Source organism: Bombina bombina, chromosome 2, assembly GCF_027579735.1.
Source record: "Bombina bombina isolate aBomBom1 chromosome 2, aBomBom1.pri, whole genome shotgun sequence".
NCBI lineage: Eukaryota > Metazoa > Chordata > Amphibia > Anura > Bombinatoridae > Bombina > Bombina bombina.
The window spans coordinates 1130461005-1130474112 of NC_069500.1; the positions used below are offsets into that span (position 1 = coordinate 1130461005).

Genomic DNA, 13108 nt, shown 5'->3' on the forward strand with positions numbered 1-13108 from the left:
AGGGGATGATGCAGTACCATGCTTACTCCCCTCACTTGAGGAATCATCTGGGCATCATTTTTACTAAATTTTTTTATGACATAAAATACATATAGTTAAATGAGAAGGAACCTTGATTTCCCCCACATTCAGAACACAATCTATCCGGTAGTTCAGACATGTTAAACAGGCATAAACTTGACAACAAAGCACAAAAAACGTTATTAAAATAAAACCGTTACTGTCACTTTAAATTTAAACTAAACACACATTATTACTGCAATTGCGAAAAAAGTATGAAGGAATTGTTCAAAATTCACCAAAATTTCACACAGTGTCTTAAAGCCTTAAAAGTATTGCACACCAAATTTGGAAGCTTTAACCCTTAAAATAACGGAACCGGAGCCGTTTTTATATTTAACCCCGTTACAGTCCCTGGGAATCTGCTTTGCTGAGACCCAACCAAGCCCAAAGGGGAATACGGTACCAAATGATGCCTTCAGAAAGACTTTTCTATGTATCAGAGCTCCACACACATGCAGCTGCATGCCATGCTGTCCTCAAAAACAATTGCGCCCATTACCGGCGCGAAAATGAGGCTCTGACTATGATTAGGGAAAGCCCCTAAAGAATAAGGTGTCAAAAACAGTGCCTGCCGATATAATCATATCAAAATACCCAGAATAAATGATTCCTCAAGGCTAAATATGTGTTAATAATGAATCGATTTAGCCCAGAAAAAGTCTACAGTCTTAATAAGCCCTTGTGAAGCCCTTATTTACTATCTTAATAAAAATGGCTTACGCGATCCCATAGGGAAAATGACAGCTTCCAGCATTACACTCGTCTTGTTAGAATGTGTCATTACCTCAAGCAGCAAGAGGACGGCACACTGTTCCCCCAACTGAAGTTAATTGCTCTCAACAGTCCTGTGTGGAACAGCCATGATTTAGTTACGGTTTGCTAAAATCATTTTCCTCATACAAACAGAATTCTTCACTCTTTCCTGTTTCTGAGTAAAATGAGTACATACCAGCACTATTTGAAAATAACAAACTCTTGATTGAATAATGAAAAACTTACAGTTAAACACTAAAAAAACTCTAAGCCATCTCGTGGAGATGTTGCCTGTACAACGGCAAAGAGGAATGACTGGGGTAGGCGGAGCCTAGGAGGGATCATGTGACCAGCTTTGCTGGGCTCTTTGCCATTTCCTGTTGGGGAAGAGAATATCCCACAAGTAAGGATGACGCCGTGGACCGGACACACCTATGTTGGAGAAAGTTTTTTCTCAGATTGCATTGTGCCACCGACTAAAGATAATGCTTGTATTGAAACACTTAATTTATCTGTGTTAAACTTAAGAAATAAAAGCAATTTCACGCCATCACAGGTTAACCCCAGTGTACAAACCTTAATACAATTGGTTGATAAGGATATAGAGATTCTAGAAAAGAAATGTAGAGAGGTTAAGGTGAACAGAAAAGTGAATTTTACTAAAAAGGATAGGAATGCTTTAAAGAAATTGAGTGATAATAAAGGGATTATCATTAAGAGAGCGGACAAGGGTGGTGCAACTGTCCTTTTGGACAAAGAATTTTATATTCAAGAGATTAGAACACAATTGGCAGATGAAAAGGTGTATAAGTTGTTATCAAGAAATCCTAAGTTTGAGATCAAGAAAGAAATAGAGAACTGTGTATCTAAGGCAGAGAGAGGAGGAGTCATTGGGCAGGATGTGGTGAAATTCCTATTGGAGACTGAAGAAATAACACCTGTCCTTTATACATTACCAAAAATCCATAAAGGACAAGGTAGCTCCACCAGGACGCCCTATAGTGGCAGGAATCTGATCAATCCTGTCCAATGCCTCCATTTTCCTTGATAAATATCTAAGACCTTTTGTGGGATCTATTTCCTACATAAGGGATACAGGGGATTTTTTTGAAGAAAATACAGAGTCTGGAATTAAGTGAAGGAAAAGGTATTCTGTATAGTATGGATGTAGTAAGTTTGTACACATCCATTACACATGAAGCAGGAATTGGAGCAGTTAATAGAATGCTGAGCAATAGTATAGAGATAAGTGAGATGCAGAGAAATTTTATTATTGAACTGCTAGGCATTGTACTGCGGTGTAACTACTTCCTATTCCAAGATGATTATTTTCTGCAACTTCAGGGCACAGCCATGGGTTCCAATATCGCTCCCACATACGCAAACATTTTCATGAATGTGTTTGAAGAGCATGTGGTATACAGCCACCCATTATTTACTCTATATGGCGCCACATGGTGGCGCTATATAGATGATGTGTTCGGTGTGTGGTTGGGCGACATTGGAACCCTGGAACAGTTCTTTAAGGATTTGAATAGCGCCACCCTGAATATTAAATTTAAACTTGTCCATAGTGAAGAGAGCATTAACTTTCTGGATACCAAAGTTTACAAGTCTGGTACTTCATTGTCAGTAGATCTGTATAGAAAGGAAACGGATTGTAACAATCTATTACACTACAGCAGTGCACATCCTCCCACTCTCACTAGATCTCTACCAAAGAGCCAGTTTCTGCGTGTAAGATGCATAGTATCAGACGAGAGTCTGGCACTGGAGAGGCTTAGTGAGATAGGGAATGCATTCACAAAGAGAGGCTATCCATCTAAAATGATACAGGAGGGCATAAATAGTGCTCTAGATACTCCTAGGGCCAAGCTGTTAGAACAAAAAAATAAAGTAAAGGATCAAACAGATAGGATGGTATTTGTGAGTAATTTTTCTCCCCTTAGTGATAAAATACAAGAGATTATAAGAAAGCACTGGAGTGTACTAAGTGAGTGTAACCCTAAAGTGAAAGAATTTCAAGTACCGCCAATGCCTGCATACAGGAGGGGTAAAAATCTTAAAGATACCCTTGTTAGGGCAGATATAGGACCAGGTAAAACAAAAGTTCAGAGGTATATTGACAAAAAAAACAATGGTTGCTTTCCCTGCCTAAATTGTACTAACTGTAACAATATGGTGCGGGGCTCTACATTTTCCCACCCACGTACAGGCAAGAAATTTTTGATTAGAGGTTATTTCACCTGTAACATGGAATATGCTGTGTATCTAATCAAATGCCCATGTGGGTGGGGCTATGTAGGAGAGACCACCCGTAAGGTGCGTGAGAGGTTGAACCAGCACAAGAGTAGTATAAGAACGGGAGATGTAGATGCACCTGTGGCTCACCATTTTTTGACAGCTGGGCATAGTCTGAGTCAAATAAGATTTCAGATTATAGATCATGTAGAGAAAGCCAGGAGGGGGGGCAACAGAGAGAAAAAAACTTCAGCAAAAAGAATTGTTTTGGATCTATACATTAGATACTATGTGGCCAGGAGGTATGAATAGAGAGATGGACTGGAGTGTTTTCTGATTACTGTCCCTTTAATGTAAGAGATAAAGACATTAAAACGGTCTAAAAAATTCTTGGGGCTAACAAATGAATAGGTATCTTTGATTTAGAATGTCTATATTGTGTACACACAATGATAAAACAACTGAATTTATATGAGAATCTCTATTCTGCCCAAAAAGTATGTGAACAAAAAGAGGTGTGTGAACACTAGGTGGAGTTAACTGATGTAGATAGATGATCACAGGTGTGTATTGTAATTGAGTGGGAGGGGTTAAGGGTATTTTAAGCCTGTATGTGTCAGTGTGATTTTATACATGATTAAGGACAGTTGGTCCGAAACGTTGTATTAACTTTTTGGCATAAATAAAAATCTTTTTATACAGTGCTGCTGCAGCCTGAACTTTCTATTTATTATTGGGTTTTTGGTATGGACCCTTGCAGCCTGCACGGATAAACAACCTCACAGAGTGCTGAACAGTAACCTGCTGCTCACATATTATTTGGAGAGTACTGCTAAGATTCTTACAAATATACTGACAATATTCGGGCTTATCAAGTACAACAACAGTACCGCCCTTATCCAAATTTTTAATGACTATACTGGTGTTGTCCTGTACAGGGAGTGCAGAATTATTAGGCAAGTTGTATTTTTGAGGATTAATTTTATTATTGGACAACAACCATGTTCTCAATGAACCCAAAAAACTCATTAATATCAAAGCTGAATAGTTTTGGAAGTAGTTTTTAGTTATAGCTATTTTAGGGGGATATCTGTGTGTGCAGGTGACTATTACTGTGCATAATTATTAGGCAACTTAACAAAAAACAAATATATACCCATTTCAATTATTTATTTTTACCAGTAAAACCAATATAACATCTCAACATTCACAAATATACATTTCTGACATTCAAAAACAAAACAAAAACAAATCAGTGACCAATATAGCCACCTTTCTTTGCAAGGACACTCAAAAGCCTGCCATCCATGGATTCTGTCAGTGTTTTGATCTGTTCACCATCAACATTGCGTGCAGCAGCAACCACAGCCTCCCAGACACTGTTCAGAGAGGTGTACTGTTTTCCCTCCTTGTAAATCTCACATTTGATGATGGACCACAGGTTCGCAATGGGGTTCAGATCAGATGAACAAGGAGGCCATGTCATTAGATTTTCTTCTTTTATACCCTTTCTTGCCAGCCACGCTGTGGAGTACTTGGACGCGTGTGATGGAGCATTGTCCTGCATGAAAATCATGTTTTTCTTGAAGGATGCAGACTTCTTCCTGTACCACTGCTTGAAGAAGGTGTCTTCCAGAAACTGGCAGTAGGACTGGGAGTTGAGCTTGACTCCATCCTCAACCCGAAAAGGCCCCACAAGCTCATCTTTGATGATACCAGCCTAAACCATTACTCCACCTCCACCTTGCTGGCGTCTGAGTCGGACTGGAGCTCTCTGCCCTTTACCAATCCAGCCACGGGCCCATCCATCTGGCCCATCAAGACTCACTCTCATTTCATCAGTCCATAAAACCTTAGAAAAATCAGTCTTGAGATATTTCTTGGCCCAGTCTTGACGTTTCAGCTTGTGTGTCTTGTTCAGTGGTGGTCGTCTTTCAGCCTTTCTTACCTTGGCCATGTCTCTGAGTATTGCACACCTTGTGCTTTTGGGCACTCCAGTGATGTTGCAGCTCTGAAATATGGCCAAACTGGTGGCAAGTGGCATCTTGGCAGCTGCACGCTTGACTTTTCTCAGTTCATGGGCAGTTTATTTGCGCCTTGGTTTTTCCACACACTTCTTGCGACCCTGTTGACTATTTTGAATGAAACGCTTGATTGTTCGATGATCACGCTTCAGAAGCTTTGCAATTTTAAGAGTGCTGCATCCCTCTGCAAGATATCTCACTATTTTTGACTTTTCAGACTCTGTCAAGTCCTTCTTTTGACCCATTTTGCCAGAGGAAAGGAAGTTGCCTAATAATTATGCACACCTGATATAGGGTGTTGATGTCATTAGACCACACCCCTTCTCATTACAGAGATGCACATCACCTAATATGCTTAATTGGTAGTAGGCTTTCGAGCCTATACAGCTTGGAGTAAAACAACATGCATAAAGAGGATGATGTGGTCAAAATACTAAATTTGCCTAATAATTCTGCACTCCCTGTAAGGTTTTAAGTGCCAACCTTTCCATTCTGGTTAAATTTTGTTGAGTGGAAGTAGGTGTCGACTTTAAGTCGACCAAATCCTTTTCTATCCTATTGAAGGTTTCGATAATGTTACCCCTACTGTGTATAGGGTAAAACCTGGATATTGGTTTGAAAGATGCACCTCTGTTAATATAACCTTGTTTACCATTAGTTTCCACTGATAATTCCTGTAAGGCAATTCATACCAGGATTCCCTAAATGTAAGTTTGTCCGTCTCACCCACCGGAGAGTCCACAGAAGTGCCTTGTTCAAGAGTTTCTGTGTCATTGAAATGTTTCCTTAAAGGGGACATTCCTGATTAGTTGATTCACGTCAACAATTGTCTGAAGGATGTTCAACTCTACAGTGGGTGAGAAGGACAAACCATAACCTAGGACTCTGTATTGCTCTGATGTCAAAGCAGTCTGTGATAAGTTTATTACATTCCCTACTTGGATTGTGTTCAGGACCCTCAAAGCCGATACCTCTCCTGGCCTTCTGATGCTTGTATATTTGGTGCCTGGGGGCTCGGGTCATAGGGAAAAAACCTGATCCAGAACTGATACTTCAGTCCTGTTTGTTAAAGTCAGTGTTGGTTTTCTTTTTTGGTCTCACCACTTCTGCTGCTGGATTGTAATAAAATTTTTAAGAATCCCTGTGTGTATTGGAATTATCCTTATTCCCAGAGGACTTTTCATCTGAGAAATACTCAGCCTCACTATCCGTAAAGGATACAGACTTCCCACTATTGCTACCCCAATGTGAATAATATCCCTTATTACCATTTTTGTTATTCTTATTTCTGTGTTAGTGTCATTATTAGTACCGTTAGTTTGTGTTTTGCGTCTATTGTAGGAACGTTGTTTCCTGTTCCATATGTATACAGTTTTGTTAGTATAATCTGATTAATCTCTGAAATTTTTGTTATGTTTGTTTTCCATAATTACTAATTTGAGAGAGGCTAGAGTACCTATCAAAAGATTATTAAACCTAGGAAAAGCAACATCACTACTCCTTGTGTTCATTTCACACTGCGTGTGTTCAAATTTTTTTTCTGATGTCTATTAGCATTTTGGCTTTATAATCTATCAGTGATAGCATCAGTCTTGAAGAGCACTCAGACAAGACCTGATTCCAGGCCTCAATAAAGTCTGTGTCCTTAATATCAAAAGATTCGGAGGCCCCTCTGTATCATATTGGATTTGATATATCTGTTAAATGTCCATATATCCCATTGGACTCTTGCCTCTTTGGATAACAGACGCTCCATTATGTAAAAAAAGAGAGCTTAATGACAGTGCTCCCTTATCATCAGAGAACTTGTCATAGTCCAGTGGATTTGCTGTCCCTGCCATTACAGGCATTAAATAATAAAATTGGGGCAGGCTGTTGTCCATTGTGTTTGCTGGCTTAACCTTATAGTAAAACAACATGATGGTGCTTGCCGGTAATGCACCTAAGTAATTAATACGAAAAAGAGTCCAGTTGCAGGTGTGTTAATGTCATATAGTCTTTAGTCGGTCTATATAGAATACGGAATGGGCCGCAAAATATTAATAAAAAAAAAAATAAAAAAAAAATCATAAACCCCTGTGAGACTGGAAATACGCACTATGGAGTATACTCCGAATTCATCCTAGGATATATTCCCTTCTTTCACTCCTGGTGCAGATTAGATGACAGAGGAACCACTCCTCTGGAATCTATATGTTCACACTGATGTAATACAAATCAAGAAAACACATACCTCCATATGGATCCCGTTTACTCTGTGCCCCTCTGGGTTTTTAATGTGAATGGCAGTTCCGGTAATCCACTCCTATCTGCCACTTTATAGAAACTTGGGCGACCGTGATCCTCATGCTCTGGCCTGCGTGACTAAGCTGCCCGACATTAAGGCTTCTACCGCTGACACTGCTTTTCGGAAGTACTCATGTCACTGTGGGGGGGTGTATAGCCTCTGCCCAATCCGAGGTATGCCAGCAATACTAATGATAGAGCGTGTAACCTGTCTATAATGATACGTAGAAAAAAGGAAGAACCACGCTCTAAAAATAAAACTTAGAATTTATTGGAGCCATTTAAAATGATGACAAAGCCACCCTTAGAAAAAAAATGGAGATGCGCAGCACAGTCTGCTTACGCATTTCGGCGACATGCCGTAATCATGGCCTGCCATGAGCAAACTCTGTCACTTAAAAATGTGTTAAAACCACATGATTGGTTAATAGACAGTGCATCTAACCAGTAACACCTGTTTCTACAGCAGAATCTGAAGCGTAGTAAATTGAGTTAGTACAGTATTTTCAACATTAGATCCACATTATTAATGTGAAAATTAAATACAATCTGTATCAAATTTGGACAAGCAACCCATGCACAATATAGAAGAAACTGTACATAAGCTACAAAAAATACACAAGATAATTCAATTGCAAAAAGGCAGTGCAATACATGCTATCCTATTATAACTTACTGAGAGTAATAATAAAACTCATTGTGCTTTGAGTCATTGTCATGTTGGAAGGTAAACCTTCTTCCCATTGACAACTTTCAGGCAGAGGGCAGCAGATTTTCCTCAAGAATTTGACTGTATTTTGCCCCATCCATTATTCTTTCTATCCTGACAAGTGCTCCAGTGCCTGCTGCAGAGAAACTCACATAACAGGATATTACCACCTCCTGCTTTACTGTAGGTATGGTGTTATTTGGATGGGGGGCTTTATTGGATTTCCTCCAAACATATCGTTTAGTGTTGAGGCCAAATAATTCAATTTTAGTCTCATCTGACCATAAAACCTTTATCCATGTGGCCTCAGAATCTCCTAGGTGTATTATGTCAAACCTGAGTCATGACTGCACGTGGCCTTTGAGGAGTGGCTATTTTTCTTGCAACCCTCCCATACAAGCCACATTTGTAGAGAATTTGTGATATTGTTGTCACATACACACGACCGCTCTTTGTCAAATTCCTGCAACTGCTTCAGAGTTGCTGTGGGCCTCTTGGTAGCCTCTCTGGCCAGTTCCGTCCTGGCTCTTTTATACAGTTTGGAGCGACGTTCTGATCCAGAGAGGGTCTGTGTTGTACCAAATACCTTCCACTTCTTAATATACTTCACTGTGATTCTAGGCATTGATAAAGCCTTTCATATTTCCTTGTATCTATCTCCTGACTTGTGCCTGTCCACAACATTATCCCAGAGATATTTTGACAGTGCCTTGCCACCCATAGTTGATTGTTTGCTTCAGTTGCACTACCAGGGACAGAGATGCTCCAGGAAAGCTCTTTTCATGCTGAGCTAATTAATATGCCAACAGCTGATCACAGTTGAAGGTCAAATGGCTTTGTGTGTGCCGTTGAGAAGGTGCTTAGCTACACCTGATTGAGTTTACAAGTAATTTTAGGAGGGGTGATCCTTTTTCCAACTCCTTGATTCTGTTTTTGAACTGTCTATATTTTTGCCTGCCATGTTGGTGTTGTATCTTTCACTTGGATGTTATAAGTTGCACTGTGTAATTTAAACTGGATAAACAAAAACGGTGTCTGTCTTTTTCAGGCTGCAAAGCAACAAAATGTGACGATTTTCAAGGGGGACGATTCTTTTCAATACCCACTGTAGTACAAGACAGAAAATCTTGTACTTTAACAGTCGTAAAAGGTTTTGGTTTAAACAGAATAATATATGAGCATACTGTTGCTAAGAAACAATCCCTATAGTTTAACAGATCATCTATATCTAAATGTCATACATATGTTCAGTAGTAAGTAACTCTGCTGCCAATAATTTCTGCAGAACAGAAGTGAACAATTTTTAGTTAAGTCTTCACTCCAGCATAACATGAAATGGGAACATGCAGTTTGAAAAAAAAAAAACGCCACAAGATGGGGTATGGGTAGGAAGTGGAGGTATTCGGTTTAAGTATCGGTGCATTTGCATGAGTACAAGTACTCATGCAAATACTTGGTATTGGCACCGATACCGATACTAGTATCGGTGCAACCCTACTACTGGGTGCTAGGCCATGTATGCAACCACCATATTCTGAAACATCAGGCAGCTCTGGCTGGCATTGCATTTATACCTGGGACACTTCCTACACACACTTCTAAGGAGAGTGAGAAAAGAAGCCTGTTCCTTACTCAAACTTTCCAAAGTCCAATCATTCACCTGAGCACCTCCTTTTCACAGGTCTGGTGATTTTGCGGATGCCTCACATACTAGAGGCCCGCATGTGGTAGTGAAACTTCTCAGGAAAACTGCTATGGACCCAGTTTAAGTTTAGGTGTCGCTAGCTACTCCAATTTGCGGACAGCGTGAATAAGTGGGGTGCTCCCATGGGTGTTTGGGAGCTCCAGACCTAGGTGCCAGGACCTAATTTGAAGATGACAGTGGAAACCTGGTGCATAGGTTTGTCAAGCCCTGCCTTATATTAAATCTGAAATGCACCCTTTCTATCACCTTAATAAAGATCAATAGTAAAACAAGAAAATATACACCTGCATATAAAATTGTGTAGTACTTTGAACATATTTGATTTTCAAACAGAAAACTGACTGTTTAAGGCGTGGTTATAAATAGAAATGCTATAAATACTAAAACACAATATAATGATGTTCCTTTGCATACCTAGTTGTTCAATAATGCCTGACACTGTCCCAAATGGCTTCAGTTCAACATCTTCAGGAACAGATATTGATATTGTTTCAACTTCTGGGAGTTCCTGGTAAAGAAATATATGAAAAAATATAGTTTGAGGAAAATGTTTAAAAATTCTTAAACTGCTAAAATATATTTAAAGGGATAGTAAACCCCAAAATGTTCTTTTATGATTTAGATAGAACATACAATGTTAAACAACTTTCCAATTTAATTATATTATCAAATTTTCTTTATTCTATTGTTATCTATTGCTGAAGGGACAGCATTGCACACAGGAAGCTGAAAATATCTATTTAGCCAATCACAAGAGACAAATGTGTGCAGGCACCAATTAGCAGCAGCTCCCACTAGTGTATGATATGTGCGTATTCATTGTTTAACAAGGTATACTAAGAGAACGAAGCACATTTGAAAATATAAGCGAATTTTATAAAGTGTCTTAAAATGACATGCTCTATCTAAATCATGCAAGTTTAAGTTTGACTTTCTTATCCCTTTAAGTTATTATGAATTAAACAAAGGAATTAAAGCAAGTTAAAATAAAGATCCCAATGAATAGTTATGCCTAGTGTTGAACATAATGTAGCAGCTAATTGAGCAATTTCCTATAATTTAAAAGGGATAGAAATCTCAAAAATGAAATCTGCATTGATACATTTCAGTTAGACACGTTTTTGCAATATACTTCCAATAGCAAAAATGCTTCTAGTAAAAGTTATTACTATTTTTCGGGGGCATATACACATATGCTGTGAGGACCTGTGCACCAGTATTCAAGCTCAGAGAGACAAGCCACTTCTGACACACTGATTATGTGTAGTGTTTGAATACTGGTGCTGGGCCCTCACAGCATATCTGTGTGTATGCCACTGAAATACAGCAATAACCTCTACTGGAAGCATTTTTGCTAATGGAAGTATATTGCAAAAAACAGAATTTATGCTTACCTGATAAATTACTTTCTCCAACGGTGTGTCCGGTCCACGGCGTCATCCTTACTTGTGGGATATTCTCTTCCCCAACAGGAAATGGCAAAGAGCCCAGCAAAGCTGGTCACATGATCCCTCCTAGGCTCCGCCTACCCCAGTCATTCGACCGACGTACAGGAGGAAATATGCATAGGAGAAACCATATGATACCGTGGTGACTGTAGTTAGAGAAAATAATTCATCAGACCTGATTAAAAAAACAGGGCGGGCCGTGGACCGGACACACCGTTGGAGAAAGTAATTTATCAGGTAAGCATAAATTCTGTTTTCTCCAACATAGGTGTGTCCGGTCCACGGCGTCATCCTTACTTGTGGGAACCAATACCAAAGCTTTAGGACACGGATGAAGGGAGGGAGCAAATCAGGTCACCTAAATTGAAGGCACCACGGCTTGCAAAATCTTTCTCCCAAAAATAGCCTCTGAAGAAGCAAAAGTATCAAATTTGTAAAATTTGGCAAAAGTGTGCAGTGAAGACCAAGTCGCTGCCTTACATATCTGGTCAACAGAAGCCTCGTTCATGAAGGCCCATGTGGAAGCCACAGCCCTAGTGGAGTGAGCTGTGATTCTTTCAGGAGGCTGCCGTCCGGCAGTCTCATAAGCCAATCGGATAATGCTTTTAAGCCAAAAAGAAAGAGAGGTAGAAGTTGCTTTTTGACCTCTCCTTTTACCAGAATAAACAAACAAACAAAGAAGATGTTTGTCTGAAATCTTTAGTGGCCTCTAAATAGAATTTTAGAGCACGGACTACGTCCAAATTGTGTAACAAACGTTCCTTCTTTGAAACTGGATTCGGACACAAAGAAGGTACAACTATCTCCTGGTTAATATTTTTGTTGGAAACAACTTTCGGAAGAAAACCAGGCTTAGTACGCAAAACCACCTTATCTGCATGGAACACCAGATAGGGCGGAGAACACTGCAGAGCAGATAACTCAGAAACTCTTCTAGCAGAAGAAATTGCAACCAAAAACAAAACTTTCCAAGATAATAACTTAATATCTACGGAATGTAAGGGTTCAAACGGAACCCCTTGAAGAACTGAAAGAACTAGATTAAGACTCCAGGGAGGAGTCAAAGGTCTGTAAACAGGCTTGATTCTAACCAGAGCCTGAACAAACGCTTGTACGTCTGGCACAGCTGCCAGCCTTTTGTGAAGTAAAACAGATAAAGCAGAGATCTGTCCCTTCAGAGAACTTGCAGATAATCCTCTCTCCAAACCTTCTTGTAGAAAGGATAGAATCTTAGGAATTTTTATCTTGTTCCATGGGAATCCTTTAGATTCACACCAACAGATATATTTTTTCCATATTTTATGGTAAATTTTTCTAGTTACAGGCTTTCTAGCCTGAATCAGAGTATCTATTACAGAATCTGAAAACCCATGCTTTGATAAAATCAAGCGTTCAATCTCCACGCAGTCAGTTGGAGGGAAACCAGATTCGGATGTTCGAATGGACCTTGAACAAGAAGGTCCTGTCTCAAAGGTAGCTTCCATGGTGGAGCCGATGACATATTCACCAGGTCTGCATACCAAGTCCTGCGTGGCCACGCAGGAGCTAACAAGATCACCGAAGCCCTCTCCTGATTGATCCTGGCTACCAGCCTGGGAATGAGAGGAAACGGTGGGAATACATAAGCTAGGTTGAAGGTCCAAGGTGCTACTAGTGCATCTACTAGAGTCGCCTTGGGATCCCTGGATCTGGACCCGTAACAAGGAACCTTGAAGTTCTGACGAGAGGCCATCAGATCCATGTCTGGAATGCCCCATAATTGAGTTATTTGGGCAAAGATTTCCGGATGGAGTTCCCACTCCCCCGGATGGAATGTCTGACGACTCAGAAAATCCGCTTCCCAATTTTCCACTCCTGGGATGTGGATTGCAGACAAGTG

At 39.9% G+C, this 13108-nt stretch overlaps 1 protein-coding gene across 1 annotated transcript in view; it reads right to left on the minus strand.

The window, feature by feature from the left end:
- Nucleotides 1-9323: 9323 nt before the first annotated feature.
- NAF1 (nuclear assembly factor 1 ribonucleoprotein) overlaps nt 9324-13108 on the minus strand; it is a 108953-nt gene continuing 105168 nt past the window's right edge. Inside the window, exons 5-6 of the mRNA XM_053700232.1 lie at nt 10196-10289; nt 9324-9355 (exon numbers count right to left, since the gene is read on the minus strand). Of these exons, the coding sequence (XP_053556207.1) occupies nt 9324-9355; nt 10196-10289 (126 nt within the window). The remainder of the gene's footprint in view (nt 9356-10195; nt 10290-13108) is intronic.